A 15335-nucleotide genomic window follows, 5' to 3' on the forward strand; every position below is an offset into this window, starting at 1 on the left:
AGCAAATCATAAACTGTAAAAGAAAGAGTCTTTTTAATAAATTAAAATCATAATATATATGAACTAAAATAGACTAAAAAAATCCTTGTATTCAGGGGCGTATCTTACTTAGTTTTATTGGGAAGGGAAGATGATAAAATTATATACTTTTTACAGTATTAGAAAAATAGCTATATATATATATATATATCGTATATGTCTGACTTAGGTAGGTTAGGTATACTTAGGTATAATAATCCTAAAACTATCGAAAATATTATCAATTATTCTTTTTTAAATTTGCATCATATAATGATAAGGTATGTATTTTTTTTTCAATATTAAATATATTGATGTTTTTGTGTACATACATTTATACAAATACACTTAATCTTTCTTGTTCCATTTTTGATCTTTGCTATGTTTTTAATTTAAATTAAACAAATGAAAATACTTTCAAAATAGGTATAAAATTCAATAAACAAGTTGAATTTCATACACAGAATCGTGATTGATACTATTATACTATTTAAATTATCATGGTGTGTGTGTGTGTGTGTGTGTATATGTGTAAACAGGTGATCTCAATAAGTACAACTCTCGAGCACTAGCATTTTACCAAAAAAAAAAAATACAGATTCCTTATATCTCAAAAATAATGTGGTCTTTTTTTATATACCTATAAAAATAATATGCAATATATTTGTATAACGAAATAAAACAATACGACAAATAATAATAATATGAGTTGATTTATTAAAAAACGCGTGTAATGAAAACATCGAAGCCGTCTTTAGACGACTTGGATGACACCTTTCAAGACTATATAATATCACACGACAGTGTAGTGTAATATTATCATTCAGCCGTATTAAGTATTTAACACCGTCTCCTTTCTGTCGCCGTTTCAGATGCGCACTACGTGTTCGTCCAACGGCTACCACTACGTGGACCCGTCGGTCATCGGGCCGATGAGCAGCAGCAGCTACACCAAAGGCTACGGCCGAGACTGCGCGCCGCCGGACGTGGTTGGCCAGCAGCAGAGGTCGCCGTGCTACACCGAGGCGGGTGCCGCGAATACGCAAAACATCTCGTGAACGGTTTTTTCGGCCGATGTCGTTTGAAGAACGAATAACTGTCGATGACTACCCCACCTCCGTCGCTGAGTCGCGGCTAACCCGCGGTGCAGAGCGCCAGACCCCATCGCCGTAGAACGAAACGCGTATACACACACAGTGTAACAGTATTATTATGATGTGTTTTATAGTGCATTCATGTATATATATATATATATATATGAAAAAAAAAAGAAATACCTGTGCGCCGTATCGTAATGTATATTTGTCACGCTCGCCGCGCGGTGACGTACAGGGTGATTCCGACGTCCGTTGTAATGTGATTATTATTATTATTATTATTATTATTGTTATGACGACTGGGCGAGGTGTTTTACCTCGTTACGGCCGTCCCTTGTACCGTAAAAAAAAGCAAACCAAAATTATTGCGTTGTACTCACATTGAAATCCTCCCCCCCCTCCCGTTCACTAATTCGCGTACACCCAGGACCACGAGAGCGAAACATATCATTATAATATCGTTCACCCGTTTCTGACATAAATAGTAAAAAAATGTACGAGTCTCTATACTTTTCGACGGTATCTTAACAGTAATAATAATTATTATTATGGCTGTCGTACGGCAGCGGTTTTCAAACGATGAAATATGTTTTATTGTCGTGTTTTACTCGTCGTCAACGGTTCAATATTGTATAACTATTATTATATATTATTACGATTACCTATGTATTATTATTATTGTATCATGTAAAACGTAACGAAGAAAAAATAAATGAAAATGTTATTACATCGTTTACGCGCGTATACGACGGAATGTTGTGCAGGTTATTAGACCCCGACGTGTTTATGTAAATCTTTAATAGTGCCAATGTATATTTTGTATTTCAACTGTACGTGTACATTTTAAATAAAACCTTCCATTTGTTATTTATAAAATTTAATTGATCGTGTTTTGATTTGATTTTGTTTATTTTTTTGTTCGTCGATTGACTGCGAGCTGTCATTGTAAAGATTTAAAAAACAAAAATAGAATTTATTTATTTTCTAGGTCCCAAGTAAAAAAAAAAAAACAAACTAATAATAATCCAACGCGATAGCCCGCGACTGGTTGAGTATTCTAAAGATAATTTAATATGCGATATTATATTTCTATTTGTACTTTATTTTTGTATATTATTGTTATGATAGATTGAACTAACCTTTTACAAAAGCCTATCCCATAAATAATATAATATATTAAATTACTATAGATTATCTTATCATATTATATTTTTAACTGTTATCAAATTAAGGCAATGCCTTAAATGTATACTATCTTAGAACATCGAGTATAGATATTTGCTATAAATATCTTAAAATGTATATATATATAAATATTTTTTTAATGTTATTGTTTATAGTAAATAATTCAATTATTAATAATGTATACAAAAACACAAAGTTATCAGAAGGTAAAGTCTTATAACATATGAAATTATTGATTTCCCATTAAACTAACAATATATTACATCATTCCACCAATAAATTAATATACATCATAATTCACTAAACATGCTTATATTGTATGCATTTATTTAAATTCAAATTTTTAAATATACTTATAAAGACTATATTCGTCATACTTTTTAAGGAATGTTTCTGTAACAACATAAATTTCTACCCTTTAAATAAGAATTCATACTCTTTTGTTTTTGAAAATGTTGATGCACATGCACCTACTTCAAAATTGTAACGAGTATTTTATTTGTTATTAAAACATTTAAGCTAATGATAATTTACTCTTAACATTTAAAACAGATGTTATACTGGATATAGTACTTTTTATACTTATACCGTGTTCACAAATTATAAATTTTGATAGATTAATATTATTTTTTTAAATGTTCAAGTAACTATAGTTCTCCTCCTAAATCGTCCATATTCATATTATCCATGGTAAAAATTAAATAACTTAGAAATGCTTAGTTTGTATAATTATTTTTAAACAATTTTCACAAAAATTATGCATTGAATAGTTCACAGAAGAAAAGGGGGTAGATCTCATATGAAAAATATAAGTTTGAATTTCAGCAATTAGTCTATGATATAATACATTTGGAAGATATGTATTATATAATAAGTGCTATGATTGTAACAATTAATACAATATTTCGATAAATATTTATCTAGTTCTAAAATCTGTAAGACTTCTCCAAGTATAATAATAATAGATAAATACAATATAACATATTATATTGTTTATTCTTGTAAAACAATTTTTATTTAATCAATTTACAGCAAATAAGACTAGTTTTTATTTGATTTAGAAAATAACATATTATTGTATGTCCACTGGACACTCCATAAGTACTTAGCAAAAAATATTATCATACATTTTTGGAAATATAGTTCTTAAGTATATTTAAAAATTTCAAAAATAAGATTTTGAATAACTGCATTATTGAAGGATAAAAAAAGTATGAACATGCTAAATGCTTAGTTAATCGTTGCATGTATATTATAATAAAATTTTCATACGTTATTATTTTTATTAATTTTCGAATTATTCAAACATCATAATAATATGAATTAAGGAAATATATTATCATATTTTATACGTTTTATATTCAGAGATACAATTATTATTTTACTTTATTGGTCATTGGAGAAAATAAATGATTAGTTTATTTGCATTATTTTTATTTATTTTTATTTTAAGCTTAAGTCACAAATAATTATCGGAACGGATTAAATACGCATTGTCACAATTTCTTGAATCCTGATAACCACTGCCATCAAGATACAGTTGAAGTTTGAATTTCTTTTGTTTCGTGTACCCGTAAGATAATCGTGGCGCCCTCGAGTGCAAAAATTATCAACCATGCCGCAACTCATTTTACGTCCAAGAGGTCACGCTTATGTGGCCGACTACCGTATTGAACAACAGAACAACATTTTAACGTTTAGTACTTACTTACCTACCTAATTACCTACTCAGGTAAGTCATTAAACTTTGTTTTTATACATAAATATTATATCCATACGATACTATTCAAAATGTACTATTCTACCATTCGAAAACTCCCTTTGAATTGTTGAAAGAAAATTATATTTTACATTAAAAAATACTTAGGTACTAATAAATAAGATAAAACAATACATTTTGTTTAGATATTGAGTGTTTATGTTAACCTATAAGCTCTTGTATTATTTCTTAATTCGGTTTGAATCGATTTATTAATCTTTAATTTAAAATCTGAAGGCATTCATAATATAACAATGTTGTTGGTATATTTTGAGATTTTACTATAACATAATGGTAATCGTGTATTTCATCTGCTTTTAACAGTTATTAGTTTATATTATCTAAAATCTATAGATTTACTGATTAATAATTATTTATCAGAGCACGTCTTGTACTGCAAATTGTCTTATTTTATATATAAATAGAACAATTTTTTATAATCTAGTTTAAGTGTAGTAAATTTAGTAGGTACGTAATTATATTGACCTAAATACTACTACAACAAAAATACAAATTTTTAAGTAAAATATTGACTTGTACTATTTGTAATACTACAAAATGTTCTAATAGTAACTCATAGAAGCAACAACGGTACGTGTCTTTTGGTATTTGAGTTTCGTCTCTGATTTTTATTTATTTAACTTTTTATACAAGTTAGCTGTTTTCGATTCTGATTCAGATTGGAAATTAAATTGATTGCTATTTTATTTTTTTTTTATTATCTTTTGGTAAATACATAGAAGTCAATACATTCGATTAAACAATCGAACACTATATATTATGTTCTAAAATGCTATGTAAATATTGTAGTTTAGGTTGATAAAAATCGCAATTTATTATAATAACGATATATTATACAGTACGCAATATACATGGAAACTTATTTAGCTCACTACGGTTAGATTTTTGGAGTATAAACAATGAATACAAAATAAAATATTTAATTATTTTTATGACATTAAATATTATAATATTATACTATTATGCGACATTCTAATTATAGGAGTCCTAATTTTACTTTATCTTTATTTTAATTTATAGTTACTTTGAGAACATTTGAAATACTATACTAATGACTAATCGCAATATGCATAGCCTATTAATAATTTCCATACGAAAAACAAAAAAAAAAAGAAGAAGATTTTAATGTGTCAAACTGTTAATGGATATAAACGTTTAAAGCTTAGATAAAGAGGAATGATGGGATATATATGTATAAATAGTTAACACGGAAATCTACTTTGACCAAACGACAAAATTACCATTGAAATTAATGTCAACAGTTATTTATTAATTAACACAAATAAAAATTGTATTAAAATGTCTCATTATAAAAAATCTACCGTAAACAATAAATAATACAGTGATATCTGGTATGTAGTTTGGAAGAAATTGTTAGAACGATAATAATTTAAAGGAATTCCCTTAGAAAAATATGTACGATTCTGCAACATAGTATGAATAATTCAACTATGGTGAGAAAATAAATCTTCAGCATGTTAAGTTTAATAATCTTGGTTGAAATAGGGAAATTGTATTTTGTAGGCCAATTGGAGTATAAAAACTATAAATTTCCACTAAACATCACAACTATTTTTTTAACTATTATTTTAAAATATTTATATAAAATTCATCATTCATTAGTATTTTATAATAATATTTAATATTCGTATGGATAGATATTATGATTGTTATCAAATTTCAAATTACGAAAACATCATTAGTCGTTAATATCAATACATTTCTTTTACTGACAGTTTAGATTTACTTGCGTATTGTAAATTGCACTTAACTTCAATAAAGGTCGTGTTTGAATTGCACTCGATTCAATCATTCCATATAACTTATAAATATTAATTTAAGTCGACAATTGCATGTTTGTGTCGATAAATTTAGTGTAAACAACGGTGTTATTACACGACTTTACTAATAAATTTACTAATAATTATAACTAGATATGTTTTATATAATCATTTGTAAATTGTAGCTATGAATAAAATTATCATGATAAAAATGATGAACTAAATATATTTAAAATACAAATTATTCATTCGATCGTCCACCGATATTCGTTAATATGAGAAGGTTTTACGAAATAATAATCGAAACGAGTGAAATCCAAACATTATTTTTCTTTTTTTATAACTGAGTGAAAATGTAACTTACCGTTTTCGAACTTAAATGCAAGTTTAAGATTAACATTGTCTCTGTTTTGTGTGAAATTTTACATAAATATGAACGAAGTTCTATCTCACCCATTCAGCTAAATACAAACCATAATATTATTTTTCTCAGGCTTTTACTCGTTTGTGTCGACTCCGGATACTGATTAAGGTATCAATTTATTTATTTAATTTTATTCCCTGTAGGATGAGTTGTATAATAATGTTGTAACAACACACGGCGCTATTATATTACATAACAAGTGTGTACCTATCTAATAAATTATACAAATAATATTATGAACACCAATCGTAATTTATAACAAACAATATCACTGCATGTACGTATAACAATAAATTACGTACTTTCAAACAATTAAAATAAAATGTTCGTTTTCGATGTCATAAAATAACTGGTGCAACTGGTGTACATAGAACAAGAGGAGTGGCGTGAACTGTAAGGCATGGCTGTAGCCGGCGCGAGGCAGTGTAATTGATGATCGAAGTGCCAATCGTGTCCGCGTGTGGTTTATCGGTTACGCACTGTTGTTATGTTAGAAGTTATTACTCATTAACTACACAGCAACATAAATCCAAAATATCTAATAGATATTAATAATAGATATTATTAATATTTTTTTTTTCGGTAGTTATTATGTAGAATATATAGACTAGACAACGCTATTACTCGCTTCGTTAAACAATACTATAATATTATTATTCATACCTCCTACGAGTCAAAACTATAGGCTCTAGATAACATTTTTCGGTACCTAACCACCGTATGTTTAGTAAAATAACACGAATCTACGTATGATATGTACTTACTTTAATAATTAATTTAATAGTTGTATGGTACATTTTATACTTCACAAACATTAGACAGCATGTTAGTGACTCTAAAATGTGGATAACGAGACTAACCGTACGGTCAAGTCGTAATAAATATAAAAAAAACCTTAAGGTATTCTAATTGGTATTTATGTTATCTATAGGCATACATATTAATACAATGAAATGAATCAAGGTTTGAATGTTTATGTTGTGTATTATTTTATTCGTTTTTTTTATTTCTTCAAAAGCTATTGTCAAAGAATACAATGTTTTATACTAATATTACATATTTAGAAAACCAGTTGAGAGATTGAGAGATGAGGTCATGATAGAATAATTAAATGCTTACTTTTGCTATATTGTGTTCGTAACTACACTTGTAAAACATATATCAGTTATTAAAATATTTATGTAATTTGACATCAACTAAAATTATCGACAACAAATCGAAATATTTGTAAATTCAGATAAATCCGATTTTCTTTCTCGGCACAATCGTCAAAAGAAAACAATAAGATGAAGCTACCAATTAAGTTTCAGCCACTCTCGAAGACCAACGCAAGGTGATAATAACACATATTGATTTTTCGGTCCATAAAAATAAACAATTACTATTATTAAGTATGGCCTTAGTTTATTTAATTAACAATAAAATAAATACACCAACCAAATACTTGTTTTTAAACCATCATTTTGATTAATTATCAATTATTTAAGCTGATTGCCTATTTTAAATATTTTATATAAACTATAAAATCATTATTACAAACTAAAATATATTTTGGATAGTATATCACCGTGGCTATAGTAAAATACATACATAAATAATAAAACATATTATGTATGATGTATATATTATACTAATAGACTACAGAGATTAGAGGCACCAATAGCTAGTTTTAACCAATATATTATTACGTAACTAAATATTGCTTTTTATATACATTGTAAATTTAAAAATAATCCTAGTTAATAAATATTATTTTATTTTATTTAAATACTAAATGTTTATTTATTTGTATAATACCACCTTATTCACGTGAACCCTTATACCTTTATTTGGAGGTAATTTACTTTATAACAAATATTTTATTTCTTTTGTAACTTATTTTATTATTATTTAAATTTTTTTTTTTATCAAAATACTATTTTAGTTAAAAACAATTATAATTGTACTTCCTTTGATTATCTTTCAAACTTTTTGTTCTTTTCAAACAAGCAATAAAAAATTCTTACTCTGCAACATTAAAATTACAATAGACATAACGGAAATAATAAATATATTTTTGGCGTATATTTACATATTATTTAATTATTCTACAGCCGCAAAGTGATTTAATTATAATAACGTTACACGCAATGATCAATTGAGTATCTATTAAAGATAATATTTAAAAAAAATCTACGTACATATAATATTATATTATACCGTCATTCTTTGACGTTAATGAATTTCTTATTCTCAAAAGATTTATATCATTAATTTCTAAATACGAGAGTATTTAATAATAAGTATAAAACAAGTTTTCCTCGTTAACTTTTGTTTGATAGTTTACACACACCGTACTGCCACTAATCTGCGGATATATAATATTATATGCACCACTGCACCTATTTCATCTACATACTGAAAAGGTTAACAAGTATAAGGCATAATATCACTTTGCATAAAAAAAGTGCTATTTGTATAATTTATCATTCGAGTATTCATCATTGAACGTAATACCTCTATTAAAAATAGCCTTATTACAATGTACATTATTTTATAAATTTCTTTCGTGTGAAATACCTAAATAATTTCGTGTATTATCGCTTGAAAATGGATTTAAAAATGAATTGCATATAAACCTACCTACGGATATCGGCTAATACACTTATCGTTGAATAACCATTGAATTTTAAATAAATATAAATATTGTCGTCCCACTCATAAGCAATAATAATAAAAAACAAAAAACTCTTTCACATTTAGTTTCTCCATTATGAAAAAAAAATATTTTATATTAATTATAGCTTGGTATAAAGAATGACATCATGAGCCTAATGAAAACAAAACGTGTTCGTGTCAACTGCATACCGAAGGTAAACTGAGGTAGTACATAACATTATACCGTTGTGATTTTATGTTTATGCGATGGTTTTACAGTATTTTTGATCGAAAGGAAAATATAATATATAATCGATATAAACAACAATAACAAATGCAATAATTTCAATATTTATATTCATACGTAAATGTTTGTATATATGTGTTTGGTCGCTATTCGTCTTTATACTTAATTTAATTTGATTTTTAATTGCTTTTTTGCACTGTAATTTTAATTAAGTTTTATTCAATGCATAGTGCATATTGTACTAAAAGTCGTTTTTTCTCACCCAAAAATTAATTACCAGATCGTGACCATGTATATTTTTTTTTAAATAATTTAGTTTCTTTTCTCACCGCATAAATATAAATCGACTTGAAATTGCTCTTTTATATATACTTTATAATAATTAAGCCTTTTATAAATATTAAACAAAAGTTAAGATTATCAATCTTCTATCACACCTTTATAATACAAAGACTAAACTTAAACATCAATAATAAATATCAAAGACCAATTAACTGTCAATTTTTTAAATTTTGACCGTATTTATGTTATGTATCAATATGGAATGTATGAAAATATAAATCTATTTTTTATTTCGTAATACAGTTTTTTGGTGCTGTACAACAGTAACAATATAATAGTTTATACCTATTATTTTTTATAAAACTTATCATTAAGATATAAAAAATTATTTAAATATTTTAATTCAATATGTGATTTTTATGAATTATGAACGTTTTTCATGAAAATTGTGAAAAAATAATAAACAATGTTAAATAAATTGGTTTTAACACAGCCTTGACGGTTTTTTTTTTATAATATAAATTATTCCATCCTAATAGCTAACTCAACTTCATAGTACTTTATTTGTTTAATTGCTTATTAATATTAATGTATTTAATTTCATCTATTATATTTTACAAATTAAATAAATTTAAACATTACGTACTCAATTATACACTTAAATTTATTAACATTCTATTCTGGGATATTCGATACACAAGAGTATATGCTACCGAGCCAAATGGCGTTTGGTTTTTGTATACAGTTCATAACATTTAAAGGGCTGTTTGAATAATATTATTTAAATAAGTATTTTAAAATGTATTATAACATGTATTTCTCAATATACTTAACTCGAAGTATAATTACATTGAAAATAAATACTTAGTAGGTACTAGTTGTGTATTCATGTTTAAAGTTCTACATACCTAACTTAAGCTTATGTATTATAAGTTATAATTAGTATAGTAATAATATTATTCAAGAATATTGTAAATATCTATAACATTAACAGATTGCTAAAATACATTTAAAAAAAAAAAAAGAAGAAAACTTCATCTTAAAATATAATTATTTGTTGTATTAACATTTAAAGCATATTTAAATAAGAAAAAAAATCATATTTCGAATAACTGCATGATTGAAAAAAAAGAATGAGCATATTTTATCAAGTACTCTGTGTATAATACACAATAGTATAAACTTACGAGTGCGTTTTTAATTTAATATAAATATTATACTTATATTATTATATTGATAAAATTGACTTTCGTATTATATTATATTTTAAAAGCGTATTTCAATATTTTACAACTAGGGGAATCGCTATATTTTTTTTTCTATTACATCATAATATGAATGAGCATATATTTTTAGGATTAGTTATTGTGTATGAATTAAAACTACCTTGTAATACCTTATGCGATAAAACTTATAAAATAAGTGGTTAATTTAAATTAACGATCATATAGGGTCAAAACATGATTAATTGTTTAACACCTCACTAACCATTTATGAATGAAAAAGAACAAAATTCATACTTAACATTCAGTTTAAAAAACTATCCACTGAAATTATGTACTCATATTATTATAATATTATGTATTCTTTTCAACCGTGACTCTAATTGTTTACTTTTACCCATATGTTCCGGTTTTATTTTTTAGTTTGCTTTACACAATTATAAGGATAAAGTAGAATTCAGTTGATTTACTTTGAACTTACGCGTACTTAGTGTCCATCATAGTCAACCAAGATATAGGTCAAAATATTGAGCAAACGTCTACATCACTTGTACCAATAGCATACCTAATGTGATACATCAAAGTCGTTTATTGCTAAAAATTATTACTGCGCTAAAATAGACACAAATATAAAATTATTGTGTAGGTATATAATAAAACATAAATAATTTCATCATAAACGCATAACATTAAATATGTAAAACATGGTAACGTTACTAGATGTAACATGTGACGTATAGCATAAACGTTTTAGAATGTTAGTGTTTATGTCCATTTCGTATAGCTAAAAAAATTGAATAAAACTACTAACAAAAACAGTCCTATATACATTTTATATTATTTTGGTAAAATGACTCTAAAAAACGGTACAGTTCAGTAGTTCGCTCCTTACCTTTTCATGTGAACATAATATTATTAACAATGAAATTCCTAACTATCTGTTAAAACAAAAAGTAGTCATTGACATCTTTAACAATTATATTCAGAAAATGCAATATCACGGATTCACATACGACGTGGACACAACACAAATAAATATATTCCGTTCAATCCAATACGTGATTATAGATACGAATTAGATTTCTAACATTTCGGCGTGTTGTCTCTTCTGTTGCGCGCATAATGTACGGTGTAACATAATACTATTACGGTTCTATTCCATTGCATTTTGTATTTTTTTTTTTTTTTGATTTTGATATTTCCAAATTTATTTAAACTCCGTCGAATGTTGAATGTTAAATCGTTTATCTAATAATTAATTCACGATGACAATATTATTCGAACGGTGAAAATCCTATAATATTTGGTTAACGAGTATGGGACACGCGACCGATATCAGGTGGCGCATCGAACGTATTCCACGCGGAGATCGTAAAGTCGAAACGTTTTTGTAGTAAGTGACGCCACGTCGGTGGCTATTGCGACACGAACACTTGTTGAATGTCTCATTAGTGCATTGCTATATCGTCTTAAAACCGGATTGGCCTGCGTGGGCGGCGGTCATCGATCAGAAACCGTTGTAAAATCGCACAATCCACCGGACTTTACGATCGTGTGCGTACAAAGGCAGACTGGTCAACTACCATGTAACCTGTTAAAAAGTTAAAAAAAAAAAATCGTTTTCTTTTAATTTCGGTTTGACCGTCTAGTCCTCGTGATATTGTTGCCGTACCTACACACGTTTGCGCGATAACTCGCGGAGCACGTCGACTTCGCTAACTCCCCTAAACACACACGCGCGCACGCGACGTTATGCCGCGTGTCGTCCGCGCGGTGTCTACAACGCGACGCGACCATATCGAATACACGTGTGAAACGCCGCCGGCGATTTGTTCGGAAACGTCGTCGAGAATAGCATACGATAATATTATTGTTGATGCGGCGGCGGCGGGACGATGTGCGAGAAGCGGAAAAACGGATTTCTTCGTTTTCGTAAACAGTTTTCGAGCGTGTCGGGTGTTTACGACACGGGGTGTAGCCGCCGCCGCCGCCGCCGCCGAGGGACGGTGTAAGCGACTACGGTACGGCGGCGTCGGCGGCGGCGGTGGGTCTGGCGTGTGCGTGTGCGTATGTGTGTATGTGTGCGGTGCGTGTGTGTATCGGTCGGCTCTCAGTTGCCGGCAAACTATCGACGTGTTGTATTGTGGTGAAGCCGTGTGCCGCGCAGCCCGCCGCGTACCGTATCGCAGTCGTCACCGTCGTCGCCGTCGTCGTCGTCTCCTCGCAGTGCCCTCTCCTCGTTCACACTCACCCGCCGTGTTTCTGTGCGCGTCCCACTCGCACCGTCCCCGTCCGTCCGCGTCGTCCGCGCGTCTCCGGCCGAACTTTTCTCGCGAGCTTCTATATTGTTTTTGAAGCGCATACACAGCACCGTCGATCGCGCAAGCGCACGCGCGGCCCTCCGAAGGGACTACGTATCGCGTGCCGAGAAATAACGTCTTCGGCGCACCGCCGCCGCCGCCGACACCACATCTATCTCCGCCGCCACACCTTCACCGGCGAATTCATCGCCTCCACCGGCCGGCCGGCCAACACGTGGTCTCAGGCGCACGTGCACCGCCGCCGAGACATGACGTAAGTCACGCGCGTTTCGACGTATCGCTAAACACTATAATACCATTGTCCCTGTACACACATCAAAGGGGTTCTGTCCAGCCCGCAACGGCTGAATTCACGACTTTTTTGACGGTCGAGTCCGGTAACGCGTGCGACCACTTCAACAGTCTCCGCGGTTTGTGTATTATTATTACTCGCGTGTAATCGTTTTTCAGAAACTCCGTAATACAATACGTAGTTATGCGGATGAGTAACGATCTGGCCGCGTTGCGGGCCAAGGACCGCGCGAATCGCTGGTGAATGATGGTACGCGGTGTTACTAGACATTCCGAAGTATTTTTTTTTAATGTTTCGTGAGGCTCACGCGACCTATTAATATTATAATGAGCCTATACGCGCGATATTCGTAAGCGATCGAAGATTCTGCTGTTCTTCTGTCGATCTACTTATTAGTTTGTTGCAAGTCGATTGTTTGTACTGTCTTCCATATTATCGTTATAAAAGCCAATAGTAACGAGTTTTTTTTTAGTTTTTTTTTTTTTTTTTTTTTTTTTAGGATTGACATCATCGTACGTTCTATTTTATGCATTATCTTCGACCAGTAAAAAAGGGCTAGAAATATTTCACAAAAAAGAGGCTTCCCCCAGCCAAACACACAGTTGGCATTTGATAAAATGTCTAGAATTTATTTTTTAAACTTGGCTAGACTTTTATTTAATCACTCCGAGACAAATAGTATGATTCCTTAAAAACGACATCGTTTTTTTATTATTTTGCCGCACAATGCCAAGACATAATACATTCGTGTACATCGCCCCACGTTTTGCTATAAATTGATGTGACAAAAATACATATCTAACATAACATGACGTATACTTATAGTTTATTTCTTTCGAAGATTCCCGCCCTCGACGCGCGTCTTCGTCACGCGACATTCATGCGCGCACACGTATAATGGCTAGCACAGGTACATATAATTATAATTGTGTGTATGTGTGTAATACTGTTATATACACTCGTTTACCGACACTTTGTCTTTTCCATATTCATACTAAATTGGTACTTTGTCTGTCCCGTGGCATACAATAAAGTTTATTAGTTCCTTGTACCCATCGCCAGACACACGCATTATATTTTTCTCTCGTAATTCTAAGAATATATTATCATTACGATATTTTTTATGGCGTTCTCGAGTATCCGATTTTCCAGAGGTTTCTTTTGCTGTTCATATTTATTTTTTTATCGACGGAATATAAGTCTCTTCGGTTGTAGGTATCGATTTTACTATAACTACATACATTTCAGAGGTATATCATTATAATAATTTGAAGCCTGGAGGAGTCACTAAATCGCCGATAAAGTTCTCGACGCTAAAATATGTACGAGTCATACCAAATATTTATAAAGTTGGTTGATTCAATTATAAATATAATATCTCATAACAAACATTTTGATTTTAAATTTACACGTATCTTATAAAATTGTTTTATTTTTATTCTATTAAGCTCATAATTTATAATAAACAAAACAAAATATGACAACTATAAATTATAGTCAAGAGACATTAATATAAAACTTGTCTACAGTTTGCATAATTCATTTCTATATGGGAAAAATTACACCTATCTTCTAGTCATTTATGAATTGTGTATACATAACTCTAGATGTCAGAATATTACTAACGGCATTATTAAATATTCTCTAAAACATAAGATTTCCATAGTGTAATAACAGTTACATAGGTACTGAAATCTATTCAAATATGATACGTATATTAAATACTATGTTAAATCATTCAAGATAAATTAATCTTATGTTTTACAATGAAAATATTTGCAATACAGCATAAGATTATAGGTATTTTATTATGTTCAACTTTTTAAACACAACAATGCAAGCTGTAAATCAAATAATATCCAATATAAATTATAACATGTTCATATTAGAAAAAGATAAAACTTAAGCTACTCTTGTTGAGTTAATAAGAATTATTTTGTGTGTACTAAATTATAAGTATTTTTATTTTAGACGAAAGGTAACAATTATTATTCGTTACTAAGTACAGTGAAACAACAGACGCTAGTGATTTACTAGGCAATGCACAG

General features: G+C 29.6%; 2 protein-coding genes across 4 annotated transcripts in view; both read left to right on the forward strand.

Moving 5' to 3' along the window:
• LOC113553632 (protein sax-3-like) overlaps nt 1-1996 on the forward strand; it is a 68476-nt gene extending 66480 nt beyond the window's left edge. Inside the window, exon 18 of the mRNA XM_026957060.1 lies at nt 891-1996. Within this exon, the coding sequence (XP_026812861.1) occupies nt 891-1076 (186 nt within the window). The 3' untranslated portion in view covers nt 1077-1996. The remainder of the gene's footprint in view (nt 1-890) is intronic.
• A 10813-nt stretch (nt 1997-12809) lies between these two features.
• Nucleotides 12810-15335, forward strand: part of LOC113551069 (collagen alpha-1(XVIII) chain-like) — a 229410-nt gene continuing 226884 nt past the window's right edge. For all 3 annotated transcript variants that reach the window (XM_026953101.1, XM_026953103.1, XM_026953102.1), the window contains exon 1: nt 12810-13248. In XM_026953101.1, coding sequence (XP_026808902.1) covers nt 13244-13248 — 5 coding nt within the window. In that variant the 5' untranslated portion in view covers nt 12810-13243. The remainder of the gene's footprint in view (nt 13249-15335) is intronic.

The sequence above is a fragment of the Rhopalosiphum maidis genome, chromosome 2, assembly GCF_003676215.2.
Source record: "Rhopalosiphum maidis isolate BTI-1 chromosome 2, ASM367621v3, whole genome shotgun sequence".
In the NCBI taxonomy this organism is placed as follows: domain Eukaryota; kingdom Metazoa; phylum Arthropoda; class Insecta; order Hemiptera; family Aphididae; genus Rhopalosiphum; species Rhopalosiphum maidis.